Source organism: Pleurodeles waltl, chromosome 11, assembly GCF_031143425.1.
Source record: "Pleurodeles waltl isolate 20211129_DDA chromosome 11, aPleWal1.hap1.20221129, whole genome shotgun sequence".
NCBI classification, from domain to species: Eukaryota; Metazoa; Chordata; class Amphibia; order Caudata; family Salamandridae; genus Pleurodeles; species Pleurodeles waltl.
In genome coordinates, this window is record NC_090450.1 from 876,671,017 (window position 1) to 876,697,697 (window position 26,681).

Consider the following 26,681-nt stretch of genomic DNA (forward strand, 5'->3'; position numbering starts at 1 on the left):
TTGTTAAATGACCTAGATATTAGTTATTGTATTGGTTTATCCTGTGGTTGCAAATTGAATAATTTGTATTATATTTTGAAATATAAAATCAATAAAAATATTAAAAAAAAAAAAAAAAAAAAAAGCAGCCTCACTATGAAATGGGAGGGGGTGAGGGAGGGGTGAAGGCCGGACGTTTTTTAGCTTTACAAGGCCACCAGCAGGAAGCATCCCGCATCATACTGCCTATCCTCCACACAGACAGGACGTCCCATATACACTCCCTGGACATCTTGGAGACTTTTCACTCCTACTATGCTTCCCTATACACCTCAGATACCATTAGCGCTACTTCTGACATTGACCACTTCTTGGCGCAAAATGCCCTGCCCCACCTCTACCCGACACAACAGTCACAACTCAAACTTCCCCTTAAAGAGTCCAAGATCAGGGAGGTCATAGAGGCACTACCGTACAACAAATCCTCAGACCCCCAACGAATACCCCTCTCAATTCTGTAAGCTGCACAAATACCTTTTGACCCCTTTACTTTGTTAGGTTTTCTCAAAGCCGCAGCCTACAACCACCCTGCTTTCAGAGGCAAGCAGTGCAATAATCACCCTCAGTCCCAAATCGGGTAAAGACCCTTTGCACTGTGCAAGCTATAGGCCAATCTCTCTCCTTAACAGAGACGCAAAAATTCTGGCCAAATCACTAGCCAACCGCTTAGAAAGGGTCGTCCCCGCCTTTGTACATCGGGATCAGGTCAGATTTGTTCCTCCCTGCACTTCTATGTCCCATCTTCTAGCCCTCTCTCATGTCCGTGTGTAATGATGCGGAGGAAAAACCTGTTGGTTTCACTTTACGATGAGAAGGTGTTTGACAGGGTGGAGTGGAACTATATGTTCCAGATGCTGCAACATTTATGCATACCTCCCACTTTCATGGCATGGATATGGAAACTTTACAAGGATGACGTGTAATGACCATGTACCCCCATCCCCAGCCCCAGCCCCAGCCAGCACCTTGAGAGCCTACCGGGTGAGTAGCGAGCTTAAGAAATTTATTTGATTGATATTTGATTGATCGTTCCCTATTTATAGGGGCATGCGGCATGGATGCACCACCTCCCCACTGCTGTTTATCATAGCTTTACGCCCCTGGAGATTGTTATCCATAATTCCCACAATATACATGACATCCCTGTTCCAGGTGGGATGCATAAAATATCATTGTACGTGGACGACATCCTGGTTACTCTCTCTCACATGATGTCTTCCTTTGATGCCCTGAACACACCAATTTCATGATTCTCCAGGCTAGGGCTGCATTACAGGGAAAAGGACTGGAAGGATCTATTGGCCGATCATGATGGCTCTCTCAGGGTAGTCAGACTAAAGTTTAGTTACTTTGAAATACTTCATCCGTGGCACCAGACACCTTTCCAGCTATGACACTCCCTACTACTCCCCACAGCATCCTGCTGTCGATGCAGTTCCACAATGGACACATTGTCCACCTGCTGTGGAAATAACCTTCACTGGCTCCATGCTGGGTCCCTGTGAAAGCAACGATTAAGAACACAATTCCTCTCCAAGGCTGTGGCACGCCACATCTGATCTTTCTCCAAGACACAGCACAATGCATTGATATTACGAACAGCAAACAGGTGGCTATCCGTGGCGGTGGCTAGGGTAAAGTTGTGCATCCTGTGGCTATGGCGCACTAGTGTCTGCCTAACCTAGGGCTCTTGGCTACACGATTTCTATAAACTGCCATCTTACGAACATATTATTGCTAGATTGAATACTGGCCTAAGGAAATTCCTGGAAACATGGCGAGGGTTTGAGCCCCTTTCAAGACCTTAACATTTGACCTGGAGGCCCCAGGCCAACGACTAGATGATACGTCCATTCAGAGTTACTTGATCTTCTGTCCCTTGGGACACATAGTTGGGGGACCTCAACGTTTTTTTCTTTCTTTTTCTGGGAACTACTCTTACTACTTGCCCGTTTTTTCCCCCCCCATATTCCGCCTCCATTCTTGACTATCCTCTCTCTTCCTCCCTTTATTTCCCCTCCTTCCTCGCACACCCCCTTTCCATTTTAGCTTTCATTGTTAATATGCCATAACTTATTATATTGCTTTTCTTTCTATCAAGGAGCTCACCTCTGAGATGAAGTGCATTAACTGTAATTTTGTTTCTTAACGGTTTTGCCGGATACATGTATGTCTGAGCATGTGGATTGCTATCCTTTACTCCCTGCATACTGTACTTGTACAACCTTTCTATATAAAGTAAGGAAAATAACTTTAGAACATTGGTGTCCAACTTCTTATACATTCCCCCCACACCTTCGGGTTAGGTTTTTATCTTTGTTATTTACATGTTTTTCCCCTGAGACATTATTATAGGATTTTATCAGATATTGTTTTTTTCGGTTTCTTGAGTGTGCCTTTGTTTAGTGACATAAATGTTGGATTTTGTCATCAGTCTGTGCCAAAAAAAAAGCTACCCGCTTAAAAGTCACAAATATTTTTCACTATCCTATCTTTGGAGCTTCAAGGTGGTTGATGTATATGCTAAAACAACAACGGTATCAAAGCAACTTTACTTAACACCAGAGATTCTGGATAGTTGGCAACCAAATTACACTGTAGTACTATGTCAACTTTGACTATAGATCGTAAATAAGATAAGTCATGAGTGGTTTTCATGTCTTCTACTTAGGTTCTAGCTAGAACATTTAACAATCAAAAGCTGCGAGTAATCAAAAAAAAAAACTGTGAAATTAAAGTGGTCCTCCACATGTTCATACTTTACAATAATGTACAACAGCATAAAAGCTTGGCCGGTAATTCACAAGTCATTCCTGGAAGTGCTCTAGTATGATGGTATTATTGGATTGTGTTTCAGACAACCTTCCAATGTATTCAGTTAATCTGGTGAACAGTTTTGCTTCAGTGTCAAGCAGAGTGAGGGCCCCAACTGATCCTTAAACTCCCTGATTCAACCTTCCTAACAAGAGATTAGTACACTGATCGCCCATAAAGCTGATAAAGTTTATGTGTTGGATAACATGCAAATTTGTAAATGTTCAGTCATGGACTGTTCATTGTCGAAACTGCTCCATATCGGTTCCTAACTCAATCATGTCTTTGATTAGACAATCCTCTCTCTCACAATGCTGATAAATGATGGTCATGTTTCTTGGTTGTAAATCATATGACTTCCCAAAACAACAATACACTGTTTCTCCTACAACTTTCTTCAGACTATATCTATAAGGTGTCAAGATTGCCAAGAAGAAAGAGCTTGGTAAGATAGCAGGACTAAAGACCAGACCTAACGCAAAGTGAAATGAGCTTCATGTCGTAAGCCTGTCCAGCACCATCCCAACAGCTCGCATCTGTGATAGCGGGGTCGAAAAATGACTCAAACTCCCCCGGACTGGCTCCGCCTGATTTCGAGCTGACCGGGGGAGTTCAGAGGGGCAGTACCAGCTGATCGAGAACTCCAGCCTTTCACACCACCCTCTAACCGCCAGGCCTGCACTTGAGGTGTTGCATCGCTGCACTACCTCTGGCGCACCTTCGATATCCCATGCCACACCACGTCTCCCGGCTCACAGATCACAAGACGAGTGGGGGAGACAAAATCAATGCCTAGGCAGTGGGTACCTGTGGTGTGTGTGCAACCAGGGAGATGCAGCCTCTTTCTAGCAGCAGTGGCAGTCTCCCACTGTGACTTTCCTCCCTTTGCCTCTCGCAGGATTGAAGGCGAAGACCCCAGAAGGAACCTGCTTCATGCCCCCAGCTGTCACTCAACAGGTAGGCCAGGAATGAGTTGCACCCCACATACATGGTAAAGGGGACCTGCCCTAAGACTGACACACCGGGACATTTTTGTAAAGGACTTAATGACGAGCTGGTGGAGAGCGACCAAGGAGGAGTCCATCTGGAGGGCACCCATCACCACCACATGACCTATAGCACCACACGAGCTGCACTGTGCTCATATGGATGACTTGCAGAGACCTATGATCCGCTGAGAAGTATACCCAGCACAGTATAATTAACTTTGGATTGTTTGAATTAACTAGGGCCACCTGTTGAACGGGTGCTGATGATCCCAGTTTTCCCTACTTCTTCCTACCTCGAAGTTGGTGAAATAACAACCCCCACCCCCCGATCAAGGGTGGCACGGATGGAGGAGGCAAGTCTCGCCTGCCCCCCTCCAATTGCAGGGAGCATGGGTTACCTCCCCGCCCATCTTGCAGGCACAGGGGGAACGATTCAACAATTAAAAGCCATCAAAGATGTGAAATCCACCCTGGAACCTAAATTGGATGCATTGATGGTTCACATGGACTCTAATGGGCGACTGTGGGCCAGAGCGTAATATGTGGAGTGCTGGTCACTCCGGAACAACATCTGATTGATGGGACTCCTCAACATGGTACTAGGTGCCAAAAGTTCCACATTCTTTTCAGTGGAGAAGGCCCACAGGGTACCGGGCAGAGCCCCTTCTCCAGGATCCCCACATATGCCGTTGTTGGCTCGGCTTTTCAACTACCGGGATCACAACCACATCCTGCAACCTGTGAGAACAAAGGGCCCCTGGAGGATTGAAAATGGGTCAAAGAACATTTATCCAGATTGCACTGCAGAAGTCCAAAGACTTAGGGGATGCTTTATGTCAGTTTAATAAAAACCAAGGCAGCTAGGACTGAAATATTCTCTCAGTCTCATGCTCTTGGCTAAACTGTAGTTGGGAACGCCAACACCACACACTTCTGAGAATGGTTGGCATCAAAAAAAGTATCACAGGTACCTTAAGAAGTGTGCCCATATAGGGACTGGGGGCAACCACGTTTGAGACGGCAACCACGTTTGAGACAACAACCAGGCACAGCACCCAGAAGCAAGCCCAAGAGTGAACAGGCAGCGCAAGAACATGAAATCGCAGTAGCGCAACTGGAATCTCAACACAGCCTGCCCCCACAGTCTCCCAGCCCCGAGGTGGACTCCCCCAAACAGGAGCTAGCTCTTGCCCTAAAGAACATTTCAGCAGCACTACAAATAGGTCCCAATCTTGCTCCGATAACATTGGATCAAGTGATATGACCCATGGTACAGATCATGACTTTCAAAGACTTTCTCCACCAGAGGGCAGGGATAGAGAGTTGGAGTGCTCTTCACTATGTTGAGAGGGAGGGCACATATCACAATAGCATATGTGTTTGAACTAAATACACAGTTACTGTGCCACTTTCTATTAAAAAGAACCCCTAGATTCCAGATGGAACAAACAATTTGGGTTATGGCCATAGCCTATATTTGGTCACAGGCTTGCTGCTGTCCTGACTAGGGAGAGGGAGTTTGGGTATCAGTTTTGAGTTTACTTTCCAAGGAACTGCAGTACCATGCCACGGACTGACTGAGGTTTGGTCCACAGGGGGGAGGTGCTGGTTGGAACGAGGGCGCATCATGACAGCAAACCTACGTGTACACTTACCTATATGCAACAACATCTCCTGGAACGTGCTGGCAATGGTTACCCCAGACATAGCCATCTGATATATCTATGGCGTTTTGAGACATATATCACCTACCTACAAGAAACAGACATGATTGCCACACAACTTCTTAAACTGTAGCGGAGATGGCAGGCAAGACCAATGGTACCTCCTATTCGGTGTATGCCAAAAGGGGTCCTCAAGTGGGTGACTCTAATGGGCCCACTGGCAACAAGCTGTACAATGGCAGATCCCAAGGGCAGGTTTATGGTTGTGGAAAGGACACTTGAAGGGGCGTCTACTGCCTTGCTGATGCTTTATGTGGCTGATAGTGACTAGCAGCAGTTCCTAGCAAACTTACCCTCCACATTGATACAGAACCTGGCAGCGCTGCGTATATGGGGCTGTGATTTTAATACTGGTAACAACATCTCCATAGACAGGTCCTCACCCACACACACAGGGAACATTGGCCACCAAAACAGCCCACGTCTTCATGAAATGGCTTACACACAGACACATTCATGACATTTGGTGGTCCATGCACCCAACACAAGAGAGTACTTGTTTTTTTCATCCCAAGTCCACAAACAGCGCACTACAAAAGATCTACATTTATGCAATTCCCAAACTGCATCTCAGGTTCCAGCCACTGAGAACCTAGGCCGTACACTTTCTGACCATAATTCCCCTTAAAATGACATGCAGTGGGGCAGACAGCAAGCACCAATATCTACCTGGAAATTCTACATGCCAGCACTACAAGACAGAGCCTTCTGTGATGCCATAACTACAAATATCACAAATCCTTTTGAGAAAAACGAGGGGGCTGCCTCAAGCACAGGGATATAATGGGTCGCCTTTATTACTGTTGTGTGGGGGTGGTGTATAAAAGCCTCATGTGGTATAAAGCAGACCTCTGAGCGTGCCATACGAGCAGAAGAGGTACAGGTGGGGAACAAAGGTGACGTGGCCCCCCTTCAGAGGGTACATAGTACTGTGGTGACCAGACTCTAGAAGCTAGATTATGTGGATTATGCGGCTAGGCAATATGGGGAAGAGTTCAGGGCGCACTGTGTATTGACATGTCTTCCAAGGTCCGAGGCCCCCAAGTCCCACATGAATGCCATTAGGTCCCTGTTGGGAGAGGTGCTGAACACACAGGCCAACATTAATCAAGTCTTCTTTGACTACTACACCTCACTCTACCAAGGAGAGGTGGGGTAGGAGGGGGGACCCACTTAGAAGTACTTCTGTAGACCTACTTAGCCCACAACTTGATCCTCAACCGCGACATACTTTAGATGAAGCACTGTCAATAGAGGAAATTCGCCTTGCAATGGACCAGATAGCACGCAATAAAACTCCCGGGATGGACAGACTCCCCGTGAAGTTTTACTCCACATGTAGAGCAACTCATGCTCGGAATGTTCTCCTGATGTATGATGTAACAGGCCAGAGATGAGGGCACCCTAGCACGGTCCATGCAGGAGGCGGTGATCGTATTCCAGCCTAAGCAAGGAAGAGTCCTGTTAGAGGTGCGCTCATACAGACCACTATCCCTCCTGAATACAGACTACAAGATCCTTGGGAAGGTCACTGCATACTGGATGCTACTATGCTTCAAACACAACAGAACAAACGTGCCCTCATCAAATCGGCCCTGGCACACCTGATTGAGGAAAGGTTTAAGGGAACGCTAGGGAAAAGAGGAGGGTGGGAGGTGTGGTCTTTTTACAAAACCCTACTGCCTACCAAGGGACCCTTCCTTTATTAGAAGGTGGCAAATGGATGATTAAAATACCTGATAGGACATATGAGGCTTAATTATGCTGCTCGGTTCCTGCTTAGATTGATATGTTTAAGCACTTAGTTGGCCCACAAAGTAGTCTGGGGCTTTCTTCTGGACCAAAAACCCTGTGTCACCCTGTGGCACAATGGTTAGAGCGGCAGACCCTGATGCAGAGATCTGGCCCGGGACCAGGGTTCAATTCCCACCTCAGTGGGTCTTGGGCTCAATTCCTTTGGACCAGATAATTATCGCCTCGGTGCCTAATCTAATTGATGGGTCACACTCTGTAACTCTGGGCAATAGCTTGCTTAATCTCCACAACAGCCCTCACAGCGCTTGGATGCCTGGCTTCACCCTGGGGCTGTCCAGGAGTGGGTGCCTCACAGGGAAAAGCCAGGAGGGGTTCCACAGCGGTATGCGTACAGCGCCTTGAGACCCTAACGGGTGAGTAGTGCGCTATACAAGTGTGAAGTTTTTTTACAGTTTATTTGTATCCCTAATCACAAAATGCTCATACACGCTCTACACGCACACGGAGACAATACCGGCTAATTATTCTCTGGTCACTGCAATCAGGAAACTTTTCCAGTTTTTTGTAATCGATCTTATAAAAAGAAACATAGAAAAACATTTATATGTATTATGACATTACTGAAAACAGACATAAATGAAAAATACACAAATGATGATGACAAAAAGAACAATGTCAAACATGTAGTAGCCTGGTTAAGTATACACACATTTTAAACCGCAGGGGAGCCATATTTAGAAGGCCCCGTGTGGAAATATTGTGCCGCTCAAGTGAATACACAGCGCACTATACAAACTTCGTGCTAGTGTTGACCCCGCATCCGAATCATTCTCAAATCACACCAGTGACAAGGTGAAATCACATACATACAGCTAATCCTCACCCTGACTATAGGGTGCTATTACTTCATGAAGAAGCTACTGTGCCGCCCCACACTGGTCAATCACAACCAGAATGGTTCTATTTCAGGGAGTTACACATTCTTAAACTTAAGAAGCCTCTTCCGACTTATGAAAGAAAACCTGCAGGCATGCCACCATACACAGCCCTGTCTCTCGCTATCAAGAAAGATTCTGACACCATGAGCTGGCCATAGTTCATAGATGTGCTAAAGAGAATTGGGCTTGATCTAGAAATATTGTGCTGGATAGCCCTGCTCTACACCACTCCAGTGGCCCGGGTATGTACAAGCAGAGAGAGCTCTGCTGCTTTTGAAGTGCACAGGGTGCCAAGCAGGGATGCCCAGTGTCACCGATCATTTTTACCCGGGAAATAGAACCACTCTCCGGCCTCTTACATCTACAGGGCCCACAATGGGGTATCCAGAATGGCAGCACTTTGGAAGCTGTCTCGCTGTCTGCCGATGACACACTGATATACCTCAGAAATATAAGTTGCAACCTCCCTCATCTGATGGAGGCACTAGAAGACTTTGAAAAGGCTTCGGGTCTATGGCCGAACTGAGCGAAATCCATGCAAAGGCTCACACAGTGGGAGTGGGAGCCAATGCCTCTTAATTGTGAAATGGCACCAACACCTCCCCATACTTGGGTGTGAATATCTACCACTCCGAGTGTGACCTTACACAAGGAAATCTGGGGGCTGTAGTGGCTAGCATATGCAGCCCATTTATGTTTTGGAGCTCTCTACCACTATCACCATTGGGTAGGGTGGAATTGGGCAGGGTGACTTCTTCAGAGACTTGGACCCTCTTCTCACTGATCTGATTTGGGGGCCTGGCCAGAAGAAGGTGGCACTTAGTAAATTATTCGCCCCTCTAGAACAGGGAGGAATGGGTGTACCAAATTACGAGCTATACAATACTGCAGCTCAGCTGCAGTTGCTGATGCACTGGCTATTAGACACCCCCAGCCCTGAGTGGATGATCATAGAGAGGGATTTAGGGGATTGTACTATAGTAGAAAGTTTGAAGGGTCCCAGCGGGTCACTCTGTGCTCCTATCGTTTGATCATGATTGCAAAGAGCTGCTGGCACATGTAAATCCAGCTCCAGAGCTGCAGGTCGCATTGTCATACTTACCGAGCCTACCACTGTGGGCACTGCCAGCCCTCCGCACAAGTGGCCGAGCACCATAATACCAGACCATGAACTTTATGTACATAAAACTCTGCTAATCTTACAAGAACTTTCAGAACAATACAGCATGGAAGAGGGCAAGTTCCTATCCTACAACGCACTATCAACCTCATTAGGAATACTGTGGGGACTGTCGTGGGCTCCCGTTGTAGTACCAAGACTACTGGATTTTGGGTGGCAGCACCACTGAGTAAGGGGGATGGAGTCTGATCCCACACCATGTGACAACTGTCGGCCTAATCCTTCCGGGTAGCTACCAGCACCTCACCAGTACCAAGGGCAAGAGTGATTTGTGGCAGTCTATCGCATGACACTCAGACTCCTCAGGGAAGTTGTGGTGGAATAGGTCATACTCCTTTCTCGCAGTTATACAAGTCTCATACATGCAAAGACAGAACAGATGCAGGATCTTGGTTCAATAGGTTTTTATTGAAGCAACTGTGTTCTATAGAAAAAGGCATGAAATGTGATTAAAAGGCCAATGAAACACAGCGTTATTACAGCAGTGACCAGGAAAGTGAAACACAAGAAGAGTCCCGCCGTATTGTCACAATAGTGTATCTAACATTCCTAACTACACTATTAAGTTTCTTTATGAGAGCAAGTAGCAGTGGTAGCTGTAATCTGCCCTTCTGGTCCCGGGAAGGAAGCCCAACCCCCATGCCTCTCATACCTGAGGTGAAGAGGTCTGTTAGGCTGCTGGGTGTCCCCCCACGCAGATGAGGAGGAACCAAAGGGTTTCCGCAGAAACTGCAACGATGTGCAGCATAACATGGCAAGCTGGCTGGAATGTCCACTATACCATACTGTGGGCAGTGTGATGTTTTGTAATAACATAACTGTTATCCGAAGAACAGCCCGACAAGACAAAATGTTTTTTTCTGTGTATGGTAGGCAGTGTACTCTTTGGACTGGCAATACCCAGTAAATATTGTGTGCAGCCTTGGGTTGAGCACAGGATGAAAATGTTATGCAAAGAAATGAATTACAAATTCTACATGAAAGGGCAATTGATATAAGAATGAAAAACACCTCAACTAAAATGAAGCTTTGCTAACATAATAAAAAGAATAAAAGTGAAATTAAACTAGGTGCGAGAGCACAGGCCTCAGGCCCAAGACTAAATATTGTGCCTGTGTAAATGCTAAAATAGCCTCAAGACACCCTCCCAATTGCTGGTTCAAAGATGCATAGGTCTATAATAAAACCTAATACCAAAATCGCCTTCCCTACATTAATCACTAAAAACAAGCTAAAATATATTGAATGAGATAAAATGTCCACGTTGACAAGCAAAACAGACCAAATCTGAGCCAAATTAAAACAGTCAATTTAGAATATCCAGAACTCGAAGATTAGTTAAGGCCAAATTTCAGCAAATCAAAAATAACCATGATCTTTATAATTAAAAAGAAAAAAAAGAAAATCTTCAATATCATCAATTGTTATGGACTCCAAGAAAGACCCCACTTCGACAGATGGTAAAGTAAACAGTTCCTAGACAAGGAAAGTTAAGGAGCACTCATGTTCCGTTGCCTCAGCCATAGCTTGGGCCTAGGCGGCAGTTTCCCGTGCAGTGTCAGACATTGTAGCACCAAGAGCCACTTCATCCACAAACGGCGGCTCATAGGAAGCTTCCCGTAGCAATCACAATCCCAATGTGCATGTCGGGTAATGAACCCTCATAGAGAACACCAACAGACCAGCATCCAAAGAAGGTATGCGCTACATGTTAAGACACACTTCTGGTGCTTGTTCGAATGGGCACCACAAACATCAAAAGGCAGGCTGCATGCAATTCAGAACTGGTCTGAATGACAAAGACCAGTTGGACTCCAGTTCTTCCAGGAGTGGTGCTCCTAAATATTGTATCATGCAGTCACAACAGTTGGGCAGGTGAAAGCACCATCAGTCCTCCTTGCTGAGATGGGGCAGCCCACTCCAAATGAAAAGTAGCAACAGCAAAATGCTGCCAATTAAAGCCAAACTAACAGGGAATCCCCCAAAGACACTAAAAAAATAGAGTGTATGACTGAAGGTATGACGCCAAATATTGAGAATATGCTTACAAAACCAACAGTCTTAAAGAAGTGTACAATCCCAGCGGTGTTAGACATGTTAAAAATCTTACGAGCACACCACAATGTCTTGGAAAGTTCGCATTTAAAAGGTACTGTTTCTCTGCGAATTAACTCGACATTTAGAGAGCATAGGCCTTGCGGGCAGGTGTAAGTGCCACGTGTTTTTGAAGCAAAAGAGCTTTCAGTCTGCTCAGCTTGTCAAAATGTACACTTCAAGTAGGAATACGTGGCCACATTTCTGCTATTTTAATCTGTTGCGTGGGGTAGCATATTTTTGCAACATGTAACAATTTGGGAGACCAAAACTACATAGGCAATTCCGGCTCACATTTCACAGCTGATTTAATTCAGAATCACATAACTACCATTCAAGAGTACCTGGCATGCCAGACGAAGCAAAGGGACCGGGACCCCCCCCTTCAGATAACAAGCTATATTTGCAGCTGAAGTATTACATGCTCTGTGCAAGGACAGCTGTTTACAAATCATCGAACGACTTACAGAAGTCTCACATTCACTTCCACTAAGAAAGACCTCCTTCATACCACTGAAACATCTGTACGTAAAGGGTAGCTCCCAGACCTCATCTTCTAGCTTTTCAAATCTGCCAACAGGAATATACTTTAAACATGAGGTGAATTGAAGTGTTAAAATGGGCAGATTAATAACCCCATGTTTTAGCCAAACTGCAGATGGTATTTCTGCCACAGTGAAAGGCAACTTTTCTAACTTTTCGATGTTTAACAAAATGTATGTTACTTCTTTCTTAGCCATTATTTGTCACGGTCACGTCAGAATAAATGCGGCAAACAGTTCCCTGGAGCTAATGTGTTGCCAGGGCACGCAACCATTTTTCAGAACTTGTTACGTCCAACCTAACTGTATAAATAGACCTAAGCTGACTCGGTCCATGTTGTAAAAATGACATGTCATTTTGTAAGATGTCAACTGCAGATTAAACAATATTATTTAGGATGTAAATGAGGTTGGATAAAGTCTTCATACCATTATCTACAACAGCCAGAGCTTTCTGTTGGTTTTCCTGATCTACTTGCCTCAACCGGGCGGCGGCCTCTTTTTGTGAAAGTTTCCATATTTCGTTATACTGCATATAAGAAGCGCTTTGTGTATGGTTTTCTTGGACCTATCAAGAAATCTCGTTGGACTGTGTTTTCTAACAGGAGACTAAGGGGTTCTTTAACAGCTGTTAATGTGGAGGATTTCAACCATTGTTGATGTAATTTGCCCACGCGATATGTGGTGAGAAGATCGGAGATCTGTTGAGTTTACAAAACGTGCATGACAAACATTTGTATCCACTGGCCAGAATAACCACCCGTTGGGACCTGAAAGTGTTGCGTTAAATGTTCCATTTCAGACCCACCTATCAAGCTGTTCTTCAGTTACAATTAAAATCTTTTGCCATTTGTTAAATGTAACTTTTGACTGAATACTGGGTGCATTCAATTCCTTAATTTCTGCTAAGCTTAAACAACTTGTCTGTCGTACAGTTTCATTTGATAACATAATGTGCAATGGAATAAAGCATGCTCTAAACAAAGCTTCCCATCCCTGTATTTGCCAATTTCTAGTTCCCCACACACTCTAAGTCAATCAACTTCAACTAATCCTCATAGCCTTCAATAGTCAACTGAGAAACAAAGTAATTAGAATAGATTAATTTGGTATCTGTTAACAGGACATTCTGAAATTTCATAGGAGGCAACTTAAAATATTAAGACTCAGCAACATCATGCAAACTTTTCTACACATGTTTTAGAACTAAGCACTGGTGGACTTGGACAATGTTCCCATTGTGTGCAATCGAAGACTTTTCTCAGGTTGCTGTGGCGTTATGTATAGAAATGGTGTCCGTAGTGATGGTTATAGAACATTTCCCGATAATTTACTATTGTTTGGTACACATCTTCACTTTCAAACACAGTATAATATTCAAGTTCAGAAAGCAGAGAATCAACTGTTTTCACATCCCAAACACCAGAAACCACCCCAGGTATTATTATACCATCATAGAAACTTTGAATACAAATCATTTCCGGAAGTCCGAATATATCAAATAGTACTTTATCCCAAACAATCCCATCAATAATCGGTACAGCTGAAGTTTTAACTAGGGACAAGCCTTTTCAGACCTTATGTGAGGACAGGTGAGGCTTCAAAACCTCATCCACCTGTTCAACAGCAGAGTTCAGCAAGATAATGACCATGTATCAGCAGAAAGAAAACAATGACAAAACCAATGTAAAGAAGGCAGGCAAGCACAGTTAACACCACCCATAGATATTCCCATGGATGGATAAGATAGTTAGTTTTAAGCCAACTGAATAGCTTACATGCTCTTGATACAGGTGTAGTTGAAGATGCTGAAGAGTTTGAAAATTACTGGAGACAGTGTTGGAGAAGGAGAACTGGCAGATGCATCCCTTGGTGGTTCATAGTAAACAATTCCATCTGTTTGTGCTGAATTTGAGTAATGTCACTCAGAACTTTGGACATTTCTGGTCGTAGATGTAGAGAAGGTACTAATGAAAGTTAATTTCCACCCTCTCCCAAGCTCAGGGTAGTCTCATCACTGTAGGTTAAAATTTGGAGAGGCACATCCTCACTAGCAGTGAGAGGGGTTCGGGAACTGCTCAGGAGTCCTCGTGGTCTACTGTGTAGCACTGGCCACATGGTGTAACTTGTCATTTGAAACAAAGCAGTTTTTTTTAGAACCAGGCAGCTGTGGTAGAATGACAGCTCTAGTACCTAGCATTCCCAGAACTGGAACCGGTGCGAGATATGAAGGGCCAAATTCCTTCTTCACAGCAATCTTATCACACCCTAAATACCGAACTTTTGGAAACCAGCCAGTAGACATTGGTAAATCCTTCATTCCTATGGTGGCGGCACATGCAGATGAGTTCTCATCACAGAACTGTTGTAATTCCTACAAGACAGTGACACGTTCATTTATATCAATATGTGTGTCAGCCACCACTGCGCCAGGTCCATCAAGATCTGGGACATACATAGGTATGCCAATCAGAACCTCATATGGGGTGTGTCCTCCCATGGACCTTCTGGACAGATTATTAAGTGCTCTCTGGACTCGGCTCAGGTGGTAGTTGGCTTAACCAACTGTACGTAGTACTCTAGCTGTTAAGGATTGTTTCAAGTCTTGGTTCTTCTGCTCCACAACAGCATTTCCTTGCGATGATATGGAGACGAGAAATGCTGTTGGGCCCCACTGCCGTCATGGTGTCCCTGAATGTCCTGGAGGCAAAGGCAGGGCTCTCGTTCAAATAAAGTCGCAACTGCGTATGTCCCGATAAAGACATGCAAATCTTTAATAACAGTTTGAGCGTCAGCTCGTTGTTGCCATACCCATAGAAATCTGGACCAAGAATCAACAGCGACTAAGATGTATTTGTATGCACCATCAAGTGTTCGGGGACCACAATGTAGACTTTTGGTTGAAATTAGGAGGGGTGTCTGCTGTGGGCATTTAATGGTGGATTCTCTTATTTGTTGACAGATGTCACAACAAAGAACATACTGTTTGGTCTGTTTGTATAGACTAGGCCACCAATAGCGTTCTCGCAATAATATAATTGTAGCTGCCACACCTGCATGGGCTCATGTGCTGCTTTTATTAGATCTAATCCTCAGTTTTAGTTGGAGATCACATGATCACCCACCCTTGGTTGTTACAAATGCAACAATTTGGGCAATTAGATGGTAGGAATATTTGGCAGGGTACGCCTTTGGCAAGGGCCTGTCGTCAGTCGAAGCATTCACAGAAGCCAGTGTTTCATCTTACAGCCTCGACTTGGAGCGAGTAATCGCAACAACAGAAGCCGTGGCTACTGCTGACTTGGATGCTTCATCAGCCAAAGTGTTTCCTGCAAAGTGTATTCCTACACATTGATGGCCCACTGTATGTAGGGCATAGGTATTTGGTAGCGTCTCCTTTAGATCTGCTACTGTCCTCCACAGAAGTCTGCGTTTGATGGTGTTCCCTTTGAATATCTAAACCCATTCTGGGCTAGTAAAGCAGATATTCATTAAAGGACAGGACACAATAATACGAATCACACACAATCTGTTAGAAGGTCAGGATCCGTACGTTCCAGTGCCAGTACTAGAGCCTTAAGCTCTGCCAATTGTGCAGTGCAGTCCCCTAAAGGGGGTGTCGAACTTGCCATCCCTCAAGGATCCACTCATAGTCGCTCAAGCGACAGAGTATTATTGTTTTGTGCCTCCTTCTGGTTGTGCTGAACCATCAGGGTAAATAATCATTTTATATAGATCAAGAGGCAAAATACTTGTAGGTGTTTGGTATTCAAGTTCATATTGAAGGAGCTCTTGTGGCTGAAGTTTTGGCTAAAAAACATAATCAACATCAGTGGCAGTCAGAGAGGTGGCCCACTGTACCCAACATGGATGTGATGCTTTTGCCTTTGGAATGCTGGCTTTCATTATAGCCTATAAGACCAGTGTTGGGGTCACGACACATTAATTTGTTTCCCCTGGGCTAGAGGTCTCTCTTATGACAGCTATCTGAACAGCAGACAGAATTTTCTCAGTGGGAGCAAAGTGTTGTTCAGCTTTTGAAGACAAATGTGATTTGTATGCTAAAGGGACGGTATCACCTTCTTTTAATTTTACGTAGGTGAACCCAATGGAGATTATTCTGATGACCAAGTCTGTCACATGTGTGTAAGTGTTTTGCTTCAAGTATGTCCTGTTGTAATGCTCTAAGAATGCATGAGTGTTCAAATGTCCAATAATTACTTGAAAATTGTGGATGTATCAAGTCATAAAGTGGTGTTATGCATTGTGCATAATCTGGAATATATGTTCTGCCAAAATTGAAAAAGCCCAATAAGGACTGTAGATTTTGGATGGCATTCCGTTGTTGTAATGGCCAAACTTTTCTAGGAAGTGAGACACTAGGCTCTTTCCTTCATCTGATAACTCATATCCCAAAAACATGACACTCTAAAAGGCAATTTGCTTTCTTGAAATTAAATTTGTAGCCTATTTCAGCAAACCGAACCCAAATGTTTGCGGTTCAACTGTTTTAGGTGTGAGACCAGGTCGTCATCTATTAGGTAGATGTCATCTACATAGGACAACACCTCAGGGTCAATGCCGTGAAGTATGGATGTTACATGTGCTGAGAACAGTTGAGGACTGTTCTTATACCTTTTGTGGGAGTCGACAAAATTTCCTTTGCAAGTCTAATGCGCTGAAGATGGTCAAATCCCTGCTTTCTGGCACTATATTTTGGCAGAAAAAAAACGTTGGAAATATCCAAGGTTGATTTGTATTTTTTGAGCACTAAATTGTTGAGGAGTGCTGTGTGTATTTTGTATAGCAAATGTGCATGTGTGACTATTTAAGTATCTGTAATCTAAGACTAATCTATGAGAATGGTCTGGCTTAGCTACGGGGAACAAAGGGTTGTTCATTGGTGATATGCAAGGTTTTATCACACCCTGGACCTCAGGTTGTGCGAGTATTTCTCTCAATGGTACTTTAGCATCATGTTTAATGGGGTGTTGTGGAAGTGGTGTTGACCTTACTGGTATTATGTGGAGCAGGGCGAGTCTCTTACCCATCCTACATGGTTGCGATAGACCGCCAGGGCTTGTGCGTAGTCTGTCTTAATTCTTCAGGAAAAAGGACTGAGAAAGATAGTATAATGACATCTTCCCCTAATGGGAGTTTACAGACAAATTATGGTGGGCAATCTTTTTCTGCCAACATATTGTTAGTTTTTCCAAGAAAGTAACTTTAACTGTGTGATCTATGTCTCACTCAATTTGTATTTTCACTTTGTAAACCCTATCAGGGGAGGCAGGGGAGACTCGCATGTCCATGGTTTCAACTTCTATCAAGTCATTCGTTGCCGTCACCTCCGGAAGCTCTTGAAGATTCCAGCAAACTACTGTGACCTCTGCCAAACTGTCTAGCAGTCAGTGCCCATGTCCTGTTCTTCAGTAAAGTTCTCACTATATGTGGCATTTCTAGTAAAAAATTGCTGCCCTTTTTTTCTTTTTAAAACCTGCTGTCTGTTGTGGAGGTTTCTCTTCCTTTTTTATGGAAGGTTTATATGAGCACTGTGAATCTTTTCTCTGTCTCACGTGCTTGTTTTGTTGTTCAGAATGCCCACTGTGTTTATCCGGTGAGTCCTGAAAGGAACGAGATTGGCGTGGATAAGTATATTGGTATCTATCAGGAGTTTTTACACTATTTCTATTTCTCAAATTGTAGAGTTTCTCAGAGGTCTCTGAGGGCGGAGATTCTCCTCTTTGTTTTGTATTATCTTTATTGTGTTTTTGTTTATCCGAGCATTTTTTAGAACCCTCAGCTGCTTGCTTGCTAGAATCTTTATTGGATTTACCCTGTAAGTTGTGGTGTACTTGGTACGGCCTACAGACTATCCTAACCAATATAAGAATAGGTCTCAGGGATAATTTATGCCAGCTCGCGCTCCTGATCTTCTATGGAAACGTGAACACAAGAACAGTCACACCATATTGTCATAATAGCATGTCTAACATCCCAACATACACTACTAAGTTTCTACATGAGAGCAAGAAGCATTGGTGGCCCTAATCTGCCCTTCTGGCACGGGAAGGAAGCCCAATCCCCACACCTGCATTCAGAGGTGAAGAAGAGGTCTGTTAGGCTGCTGGGTGCACTCCCACGTAGATGAAGAGGAACCAAAGGGTTTCTGCAGAAACCTCAACGATGTGCAGCATGAGATGGTAAGCTGGCTGGAATATCCACACTACCATACTGTGGGCAGTGTGGTGTTTTATAATAACATAGCTGTTATTCCAAGAACTGCCCTGACAAGACAACACGTATTTTTCTGTGTAGGGTAGTCAATGTACTTTTTGGACTGCCAATACCCAGTAAATATCGTGTAGAGCCTTGAGTTGAGCACAGGATGAAAATGTTGTGCAAAGAAATTAATAACAAATTCTGCGTAGAAGGGCAACTGAAAAAATAATTAAAAATATCTTCACTAAAATGAAGCTTTGCTAAAATAATAAAAGGAATAAAAGCAAAATGTAACTAGGTGAGAGGGCACAGGCCTCAGGCCCAGGACTAAATAGTGTGCCCGTTTAAATGCTAAAATAATCTCACAACAGGACCAGAGTGAACGAAACCTGAACCCTTCCCGCCTTTGCAACCTATCCACAATAGTGACAGACGGGTAAACACAGTGTTTATGAAGCATCTTTAGATATTCACATTACGAACTTTCCCAATGTCAATGATAAATTGGCATACTCAACGAGTCAAGAAATGGGAGACCGACAGCGGTCCACTGCACTCAAACATGTACGCAAAGTGTCTAGGAATCCCAGCTGAAGCATACCCAATTTAATTATTTACATCAGACTTACCTGTACGTATCCAACGCATGTTCCTGACAGCAGTCCCCAATGCTCACACCAGGATTAAGATTTCAACCACATAATATGGCTTGCCCAATTATCGGACAATTCTGGGAAGTGGTGTTGTTGACACTGACAGGAATTACCAGACAGACATTAACCGTTGATGCCCTGACGTGTCTCCTAGGAATCTCAGTACGCACATGCAAGAAAAAGTACACCATAAAATGTACTGACCTAGTGTATGTTTTAGCAAACAGACATTTTGTCATGGACTGGAAATCCCTAGACGCCACCGCCCATGCCCTTCCAAACCCTCCTCACCCTACCTGGCTCTGGCTACAGGACCTGTTTAAATGGGCAACTGCTGAAATCATGGCCTGGGACTCAATGGTAACACAACATGGGTGATGCACCACAATGGGCCGCCTGCAACACTTTTTTTAGAAAATCTACCAACAATGTCAGATGACAGGCCCTCATGAGAGATAGAATTTTCTCCCACCTCCTGAGACGGCCATACTGCCCCTGCTCTCCAGCAATCCACCTGCACCAAATGCACGCAAGGTACACATCACAGTGATTCTGGCCAATTTGTTCTTGTTTTTCCCTGTCTGCTCTCTACCTCTGGTGTTGGCCTAAGGCAATAGCACTATCATCCTTCCCTTCACTACCATCATCCACCCCCACTTTTCTAAAGACACTAGGCTTATTGAAGGCTTGTTGCCCCCACAATAGGAAATGCAAGATTAGCTTCTCTGACCAAGAGGACACAGTTTGATCCCGTATTGGACACTTTCATAGACTAGTAGCAGTGAGCTCTTAACAAATGACACACTAGCGGGTCCAAACGAGCCATTTGTGCACTGATGTATAGATGATGTCTTTAATAATGTTGTCCTTTTTATGTATTTTCTGCACCTCCTGTACAATTTCATGGCTGTATTTTCTATGTTTGCTCCATCCATAATGAATATTTGCTTCTATCAAACCACTTGATAAAAAAAAAAAAAAAAAAATCCTCACGTAGGCTTAGAATGTAAACCATGCTTAGCTAAACATCAGTACTTGCCAATACAATGAGCCACAGGTCAATGTGTTGAACTCTGATGTTTTTACATAGAGTTTTCAAAATTGGCCAGCACTTACTTATGAGCATGTTTGCCCAAATTATATAAGAACCACATCCTACACCCTCCCTTATATGCCAGGTCGTTTACTAGTGAATGCCACCACATAGAGAATGCCAACCTCCTCCTGATACTTGATTATAAAAGGGGGTACCATCATAACATTGTTGCACCCACACACTACTCACAGTTTATTTACTGTATTGTAGCTGGGTTGTATCAATTACCATGCAGCCCATGTAACACTTCTTACATCCTATTTGTGCTTAGATAACCATGCCTAACAAAGGAGTACCACTTTGTTTTACTTGACCTATAGTTCTTGCTTGGCTTCCAAAGGGGTATCTGCCCCCTCCTCAGGTAACAAAAAGATTAGAAATAGAAAATACAGTGCACACAAAACACAACGAAGGACCAGGAAAGAGACCAACAGCAAACAAACAAAACAGCAGCACTATAAAGGAGTCTGTCGGTATGAGGGTATGGTAAGGATAGGGTAGAAAAAGGTCAGAGAGGATCAAGTGCATGAGGAAGGTAAAGTGATAGATGAGGGCCAAGGATGAGATAATATCAAAAGACGGCATACTACTGGTTGGTTCTATTCAACAACATCTCTACAAGTACAAATTACTTTCACAAACGAAAAAAATACGTACCTCTCACATATTGATAAATATAAATAGAGAAAAGTCAGAACAGCGAGGCTCTCAGTGTCTGCAGAATGCTTTTCAATCCCAGCAAACTCTTTCAGTTTTTCCATTTCCTCTGGGTGAGGGGATATAGGTTCATCATTCTTATAAACTGTGGGAAAATATATATCACTAGTAAGAAAGTTGCCACAAAGTTTCCAGTTAACAGAAAACAAAATGTATTGCTTTCAGAAACAAGGGGGTTGTCTACACCATTGCACTGTGAGCAGACCTAGCTTACATCGGTACAGATTATCAGTAAATAACTGGGAGCAGCTGATGGTTAGAGCAAGGTCAGAATTCTCATAATTCAAAACAGAGCATGAAAATGTTTTGCAGCACTGCAATGTACAAATATTGGAGTTGTTTAATTTTTTGCAGCACTGCAATGTACAAATACTGGAGTTGTCAAGGACAGTCAAAGCAGAGTGAACTAAAACTGTCTGCTGTTGCTAGTGGGGTAAAGATTTCAGGCCAAGATTGGGGACTGGGAATGTGACGGAAGTGGCAGCACGGATCTTGGTGGCTGGCATACGGCATCTGTTAGAAGCAAGTAGGCTAAGTATGCGGTTGTGGTATGGGTGGATGAGGCTGAAGGTAAGAATTGACAAAAGTCAAAGAGGACAGGAAGGGTAAAATGGGGTGGGAAAGAGTGTTTGATGGAGGATTGAGTTAAAATGGTTGATGGAAGAAGACAGTGAGAATGAGAACTGGTTTGATGAAATAGAAATGGTAATTGTGTGGCAGGCAATGCAGCCCTATGGAAGCAATGACCTAAAAGCACAATTGCACTGCATGATGCAGATATGGCCAAAATCAATTCCTTTCATACCACAGCTGGAGGGGATCCAGACACAATCTGGAGCGTAGCAAAGACTGGCTGTCAGATTTCTGGGTCAGAGATTGCCATCACAGACAAGGCACTGGACCCCAATTGTAATAACTGGGGTCTTCTACCACTGGTGTCAAGTGACTACATACTGCGGACTCCTCAGATAGGAAGCAAGTACCCCTTTTTAGCTCTCAGGCTAGCGAGGCAGAGTAGTCCAAGGCTTACTCTGAGGAGGTAGTGTGGGCTAGAGACTCTGAACTCAGCAACGCTCCACCCTTAATACCGCACTCTCCAGCTAGTGCTTTTTCTTTTAAAAAGGAAAAGCTCAATATTATACACACTACCAAATACTATGCAGAAATAATACAGGAATGCCTCGTGGTAATGCCTACAGTGAAACCTTCTATAGTGCTGCACAAACAGCGGTGTGGCCAGTGAGTCAGCAGGGTGGATGTATAACTCTGCATCTCTGCTCCAACTCCCTACCATCTGCCTCATCCTACTCAGGTGACAAGAATCTTGCTTCCTGTGGTGGCTGTGACCCTGCCAGTCCCCTCTGAGTGCCCAGTGGTCCAATAGTGAGGGTCCAGAGCATCGGCTGTGGATTCACTTGAATGACAGCCGGCACAGCTAGAGCCACCTGCCTTTGAAAGGCCACACTGGAGGCCCCGGCCTGTAAGAAATGGCAAGGAGGAAGGTGCCTTCATTGGTGAGGGGGCACAGAGGGGATGTGAAGTTGGGGGCATGTTGGGATTCGGTCTGCCTTTCCCTGCCTCCCCTCCTCTTTAGTGGCCCTGGTGTTAAAATGTGCAGGTGCCACATTGCCACTAAGACCTGTGGGGAGGGGTGTGTAAATGACAGGCAAGTAGATGCGGCCTGGGAGGACTTGGGGCACCAATCCTATTCAGGATTTTGACTCCAGCCCACATTGGTCAGCGTATTCATCCAGATGAGGGAAAGTGACTACTGCAGCAAGAGTGTTGCCCTTGTGGCAAATGATGGATTTGTTAACCCCTTGGGCCATGTCAAGGTCAAGCTCACCCACCAGTCACAGGCAAAAATGGACAGATATACCAAGGCCGATCCTGAGGGGCACAGGCCGAAGTATAGTACTTTTGCCTCAGCGCTCATCTAGCACAGCAGTCTCTGAGGAAAGAATTCTCAAGATGATACAAGATTCTAAGACCTCCTTAAAGCATAAAATGGATGAAATAGGAATCAATATATCTTTCCTACGGCAGAATCTCAGAAAACCCGTGGAACGAGTCATGCGGGGTTAGAGTTGTTAGTGCATGGTATTAGGCCATATGCAGTTCCTGCGGGAGGTGGTGTCAAGACTACAAGACACCTCTAAAGATCTCAAGGAAAGGGTAGTAGGTGCAAAAGGACACACATGACAAAATAATATTCCAGATAACAGGCATCCCAGTGGATGCAGAAGGGGCTTCATTCAAAGCTTTCTTGAGCACCTGGCTAAAAACATGGGTGGACAGATTATCCTCCTTCTTCGTCTTGGAGAGGGCACACAGACCGAATGCATAGGCCTCTACCAACAGTGCCCCTCTGACCAGATTGACAGCCTCTAGAATTACTTGGACAGGGACACTATCCGTGCGTTGGACTCTCTTGCTTATGTAAACGGAATAGTCTCTCATATTTCCAGACTACACCAAGCTGGTGCAGTTTCCTCAGTCAAACAAAATACTCAGTGCTATGCAACAGGACTTCGCATTAATATTCACTATCAAACTGCAGTTACAGGAAAAGGCGTTCTTTTTTTAGAGCCCGGAGACTGCCGGGGAGTGGGTGGAGGAGGACAGGGTACTAAGATGATCCAAAACGACTATTTAAGAGGTAGTGAATGGTGGTCTCTGGCCCCCTCAGAGCAGGTTGAACAGAAAATGGGGCAGGAGCAGAGGCACGTCCACCAAGTCAGCGAGGAGGAAGACATGGGGGCGCTTTTCAGTCTTTCAGAGCCTGGGTGCCTCAATGTATGGCTGATAAACCAGAAACCAATGCCGGACCCTAAGTTGTGCATGGACTCTGCAAATCCATATTTCAAACATACTGATCCCTGCGTGTGTAGGACTGGCCGTTGCTGAGCAGGGCCGAACATGTGGTCTTTTTAATAAATGGGGGCACCAAGCTACTACAGAATCTCCAAATGATTGCATTGATCCTTCTGTGGTTAGTTGAGCCATTGGGCTAGCTGGACCAGACACCCACATTCTCCCTTAATTTGGTGAAGGAGAGTATTGCAAGTGTTCCAGTTTGTTTTTAATAATCTGTTTATGGGTGGTAATGGGCGGCAGATCCTTTTTCGTTGAAAGCATAGGGTGCCCAGGAGGTGGGGGGAATGGGATATTTGTTTTGTGGTGCACAGTTTACCACATTTAACGGAGAGAAAACAGTATGATGAGTCTTCACATAAATTGACCAGTGGCGGAATGGGTATGACATGTCATCATTTGACCGGCTTCTGAGCTGAGAAGAACTGGGAGGGTAGGTGGCTGCAGAGCCTGAATCGTCCATGCACCCCTTCTCCCCCCCCTACAGTATAGCAGGTACTTCAGCCTTGTGATCTCAGGGATCTGGATTAGAAAGGGAAGAACCTGGTTGGAGAGTGGGTGCACAGGTGGAGGATCACTTAAGCACTGGCGGCTCCTGTCGTGGAATGTCAATATTTTGAACAATACGAATCAAGAGGAGGCAGCATGTGAGGCACCATAGAGTTGATGTTCTAGTCCTACAAGAGACACACCTACTGGGAACACAGTGTCAATTCCTGGGTTTCCACGGATACTCGAAGGTGTTCCACTCCAGGGTCACCAGAGGCTCCCGTAGGTTTGATGTACTGCTCTAGGTTAGCAATATAACATGTGCACAAAGTAGGGCCTGCTGACGCCAAGAGGTCCTATGAGTGGCGTTGCCTCCAGTCTGCTGTATTCCAGCAACACCCAAAAGGACCAAAAGCAGCTAAGCACAAACCCAAAGTCCTAAGGATATAAGAAATTATTTCTGTAAAAATAAAGCAACAATTTTCTCACACACTTCGAAAGCCATGGGTACATTAAGCTGTGAGGGACTGGACAATACTTGTGATGACCTCAAATAGGCTGATGTAATTGTGAAACAAGTGGACGTGCAGCCGGCACCACCTGAAGACAAGCTGGTCCTACAGCAACCAGAATGGAGTCTTAAGAACAACCTAGAGCTGATTTCAGACTCACGCTTACCAAAATCTCATTACCCTTTGTTGCAAATTGTAAATATTAATAGTAACCAATTAAGGAAAGGTCATGAGTCAATTTTCGAGATTCCAGGGGTGTTGGCCGAATAACAATAAAAAGGTGCAGGTGCTCTGCTTTCCCCTGCTGGCACTGTAATTTGTCAGTTCTCCTCCAGCGCTTCTGATATTTCACCAAGGTGTGTGCAGTCAACTCTTATGAAGCCAGGGAAGATGGGATCTGAGGACATAAACTTGGAAATCGAGAATTTCTTCTCTTTGAACTCACAAAAGATTATTAATCCACAAAATATACAAAACTCATCTGTTGAACAAAGCATGGTGAAAATGTGGCCCGGTGGTTACAGCAGTTCTGTTAGCTGCTACAGAAAATGTAGAAGAAATCACCACCCAAGTCAATTGCCCTCTAGTGTGGTGGGAATTATCTGAAAAAGCAATGCTTGTGAATAAGCAAGTGACATTATGCACACTGACAAATCGGACATTTAAATTTCGGTGGTGCAAACTCTAGCCACACACGCATTAGTATCAACAGTAGACAAATTGAACAATCTAATAATAAAAGCTCAATTAGCAGCCAAGAAAATTGAAATGCCTTGCTACTGTCTCCATTTAATGAATAAGCTAGCTACCCTTCCAGAAATGACATCCTTAATTCAGGATTTCAAAAGTACAAGGACTGATCCACCATCCCTCTCAAATCAACAAGCAAATCAAATGCAGGATTTGGCAACTTTGTTAAAATTTACCCAATACAACGGGGCAATTGAGAGTAAGAGACTTATGGAAACAACCAATAATCAAACAGAGGTATCACTCCAGTTAAAAGAAAATGAGACACTAGAAATAATACCATTAGATCCTGTTCTCTCAAGGAAAATAAAAAAACGGCTTAAGAAATTGAATAAAAAAAAATAAAAAAAAGCCTGCAGACGCTATATATATGTAAATCCACTATTGGCGAAGAAGAAATCACAGCTTAAAAGCATAGTTTTAATAGTGAGAGACCAGTGGATGACCAATCCAGAAGCTATGTGGATATTGACAGGTGATTTCAACACAATCTTTCTGGACGATGCAAGTGCACCAATTTGGCAAAAATGAGATGATGCAGAACAGGGAATTCCGCCATTAAAAAAAAAGAACATCGACAAATTTGACAAGGCTGGCGCACTAGCGACAACTCACCTGAATGACCGAGGCTTTTGCAGTATTGATGGAAGAATCATGTTTGACCAACAGGCCTCATAAACCTAAACTTCCCAAAACCAGATGTCAATTTTCGATTATGTCTAGGTCTCAAGGCTACATTTCTCAAGAGTCAAAAACTTTGCAGTGCTGCATACAGGGATCAGTGATCACACAATTTTAACGCACTAGCTAGAATATGGAGGTAGCCATAATGAGCCATTAAGTCCATTGGGAACCCAGAAGGAAGTAACACCAGTCTAAAATTAGATGGAGACTACAGCATTATGAGGATGAGTGAGAAATGTAAATGCTATCTTAGGAGGATCTCAAATGAGTTTAGTGGCATGGCTAATAACTGGCACATAGCTATCAGGATAATCCAGGATAATTTGCAATTCTCCAGAACCCACTCAAACATAAAAAAATGTCTTCCATCAAAAGTCTCTAAGGAGGTGAAGAAATCAGGCTGCTGAAAAAACTTTACTGCATGACAGCTGGCATGTGATGGCTAAAACAAACAAGCTGGTCACCCTATCTGAAATTAGGAAACAGTACAGGAGATAGTTCTGGGATCTCAAACAACAAGGGGAGGAGAAACAATGGTTAAAATTGTTTGAGGTCTCAAAATCTTAAAACCCCAGTACATTTTGGCTCCTTGTAAACCGATTACAGAGA

General features: G+C 44.1%; 1 protein-coding gene across 1 annotated transcript in view; it reads right to left on the reverse strand.

The window, feature by feature from the left end:
* The window catches only part of MVK (mevalonate kinase), a 165,883-nt gene that overhangs the window by 105,982 nt on the left and 33,220 nt on the right, over positions 1-26,681 (reverse strand). The window contains exon 4 of the mRNA XM_069214735.1: positions 20,704-20,848. Coding sequence (XP_069070836.1) covers positions 20,704-20,848 — 145 coding nt within the window. The remainder of the gene's footprint in view (positions 1-20,703; positions 20,849-26,681) is intronic.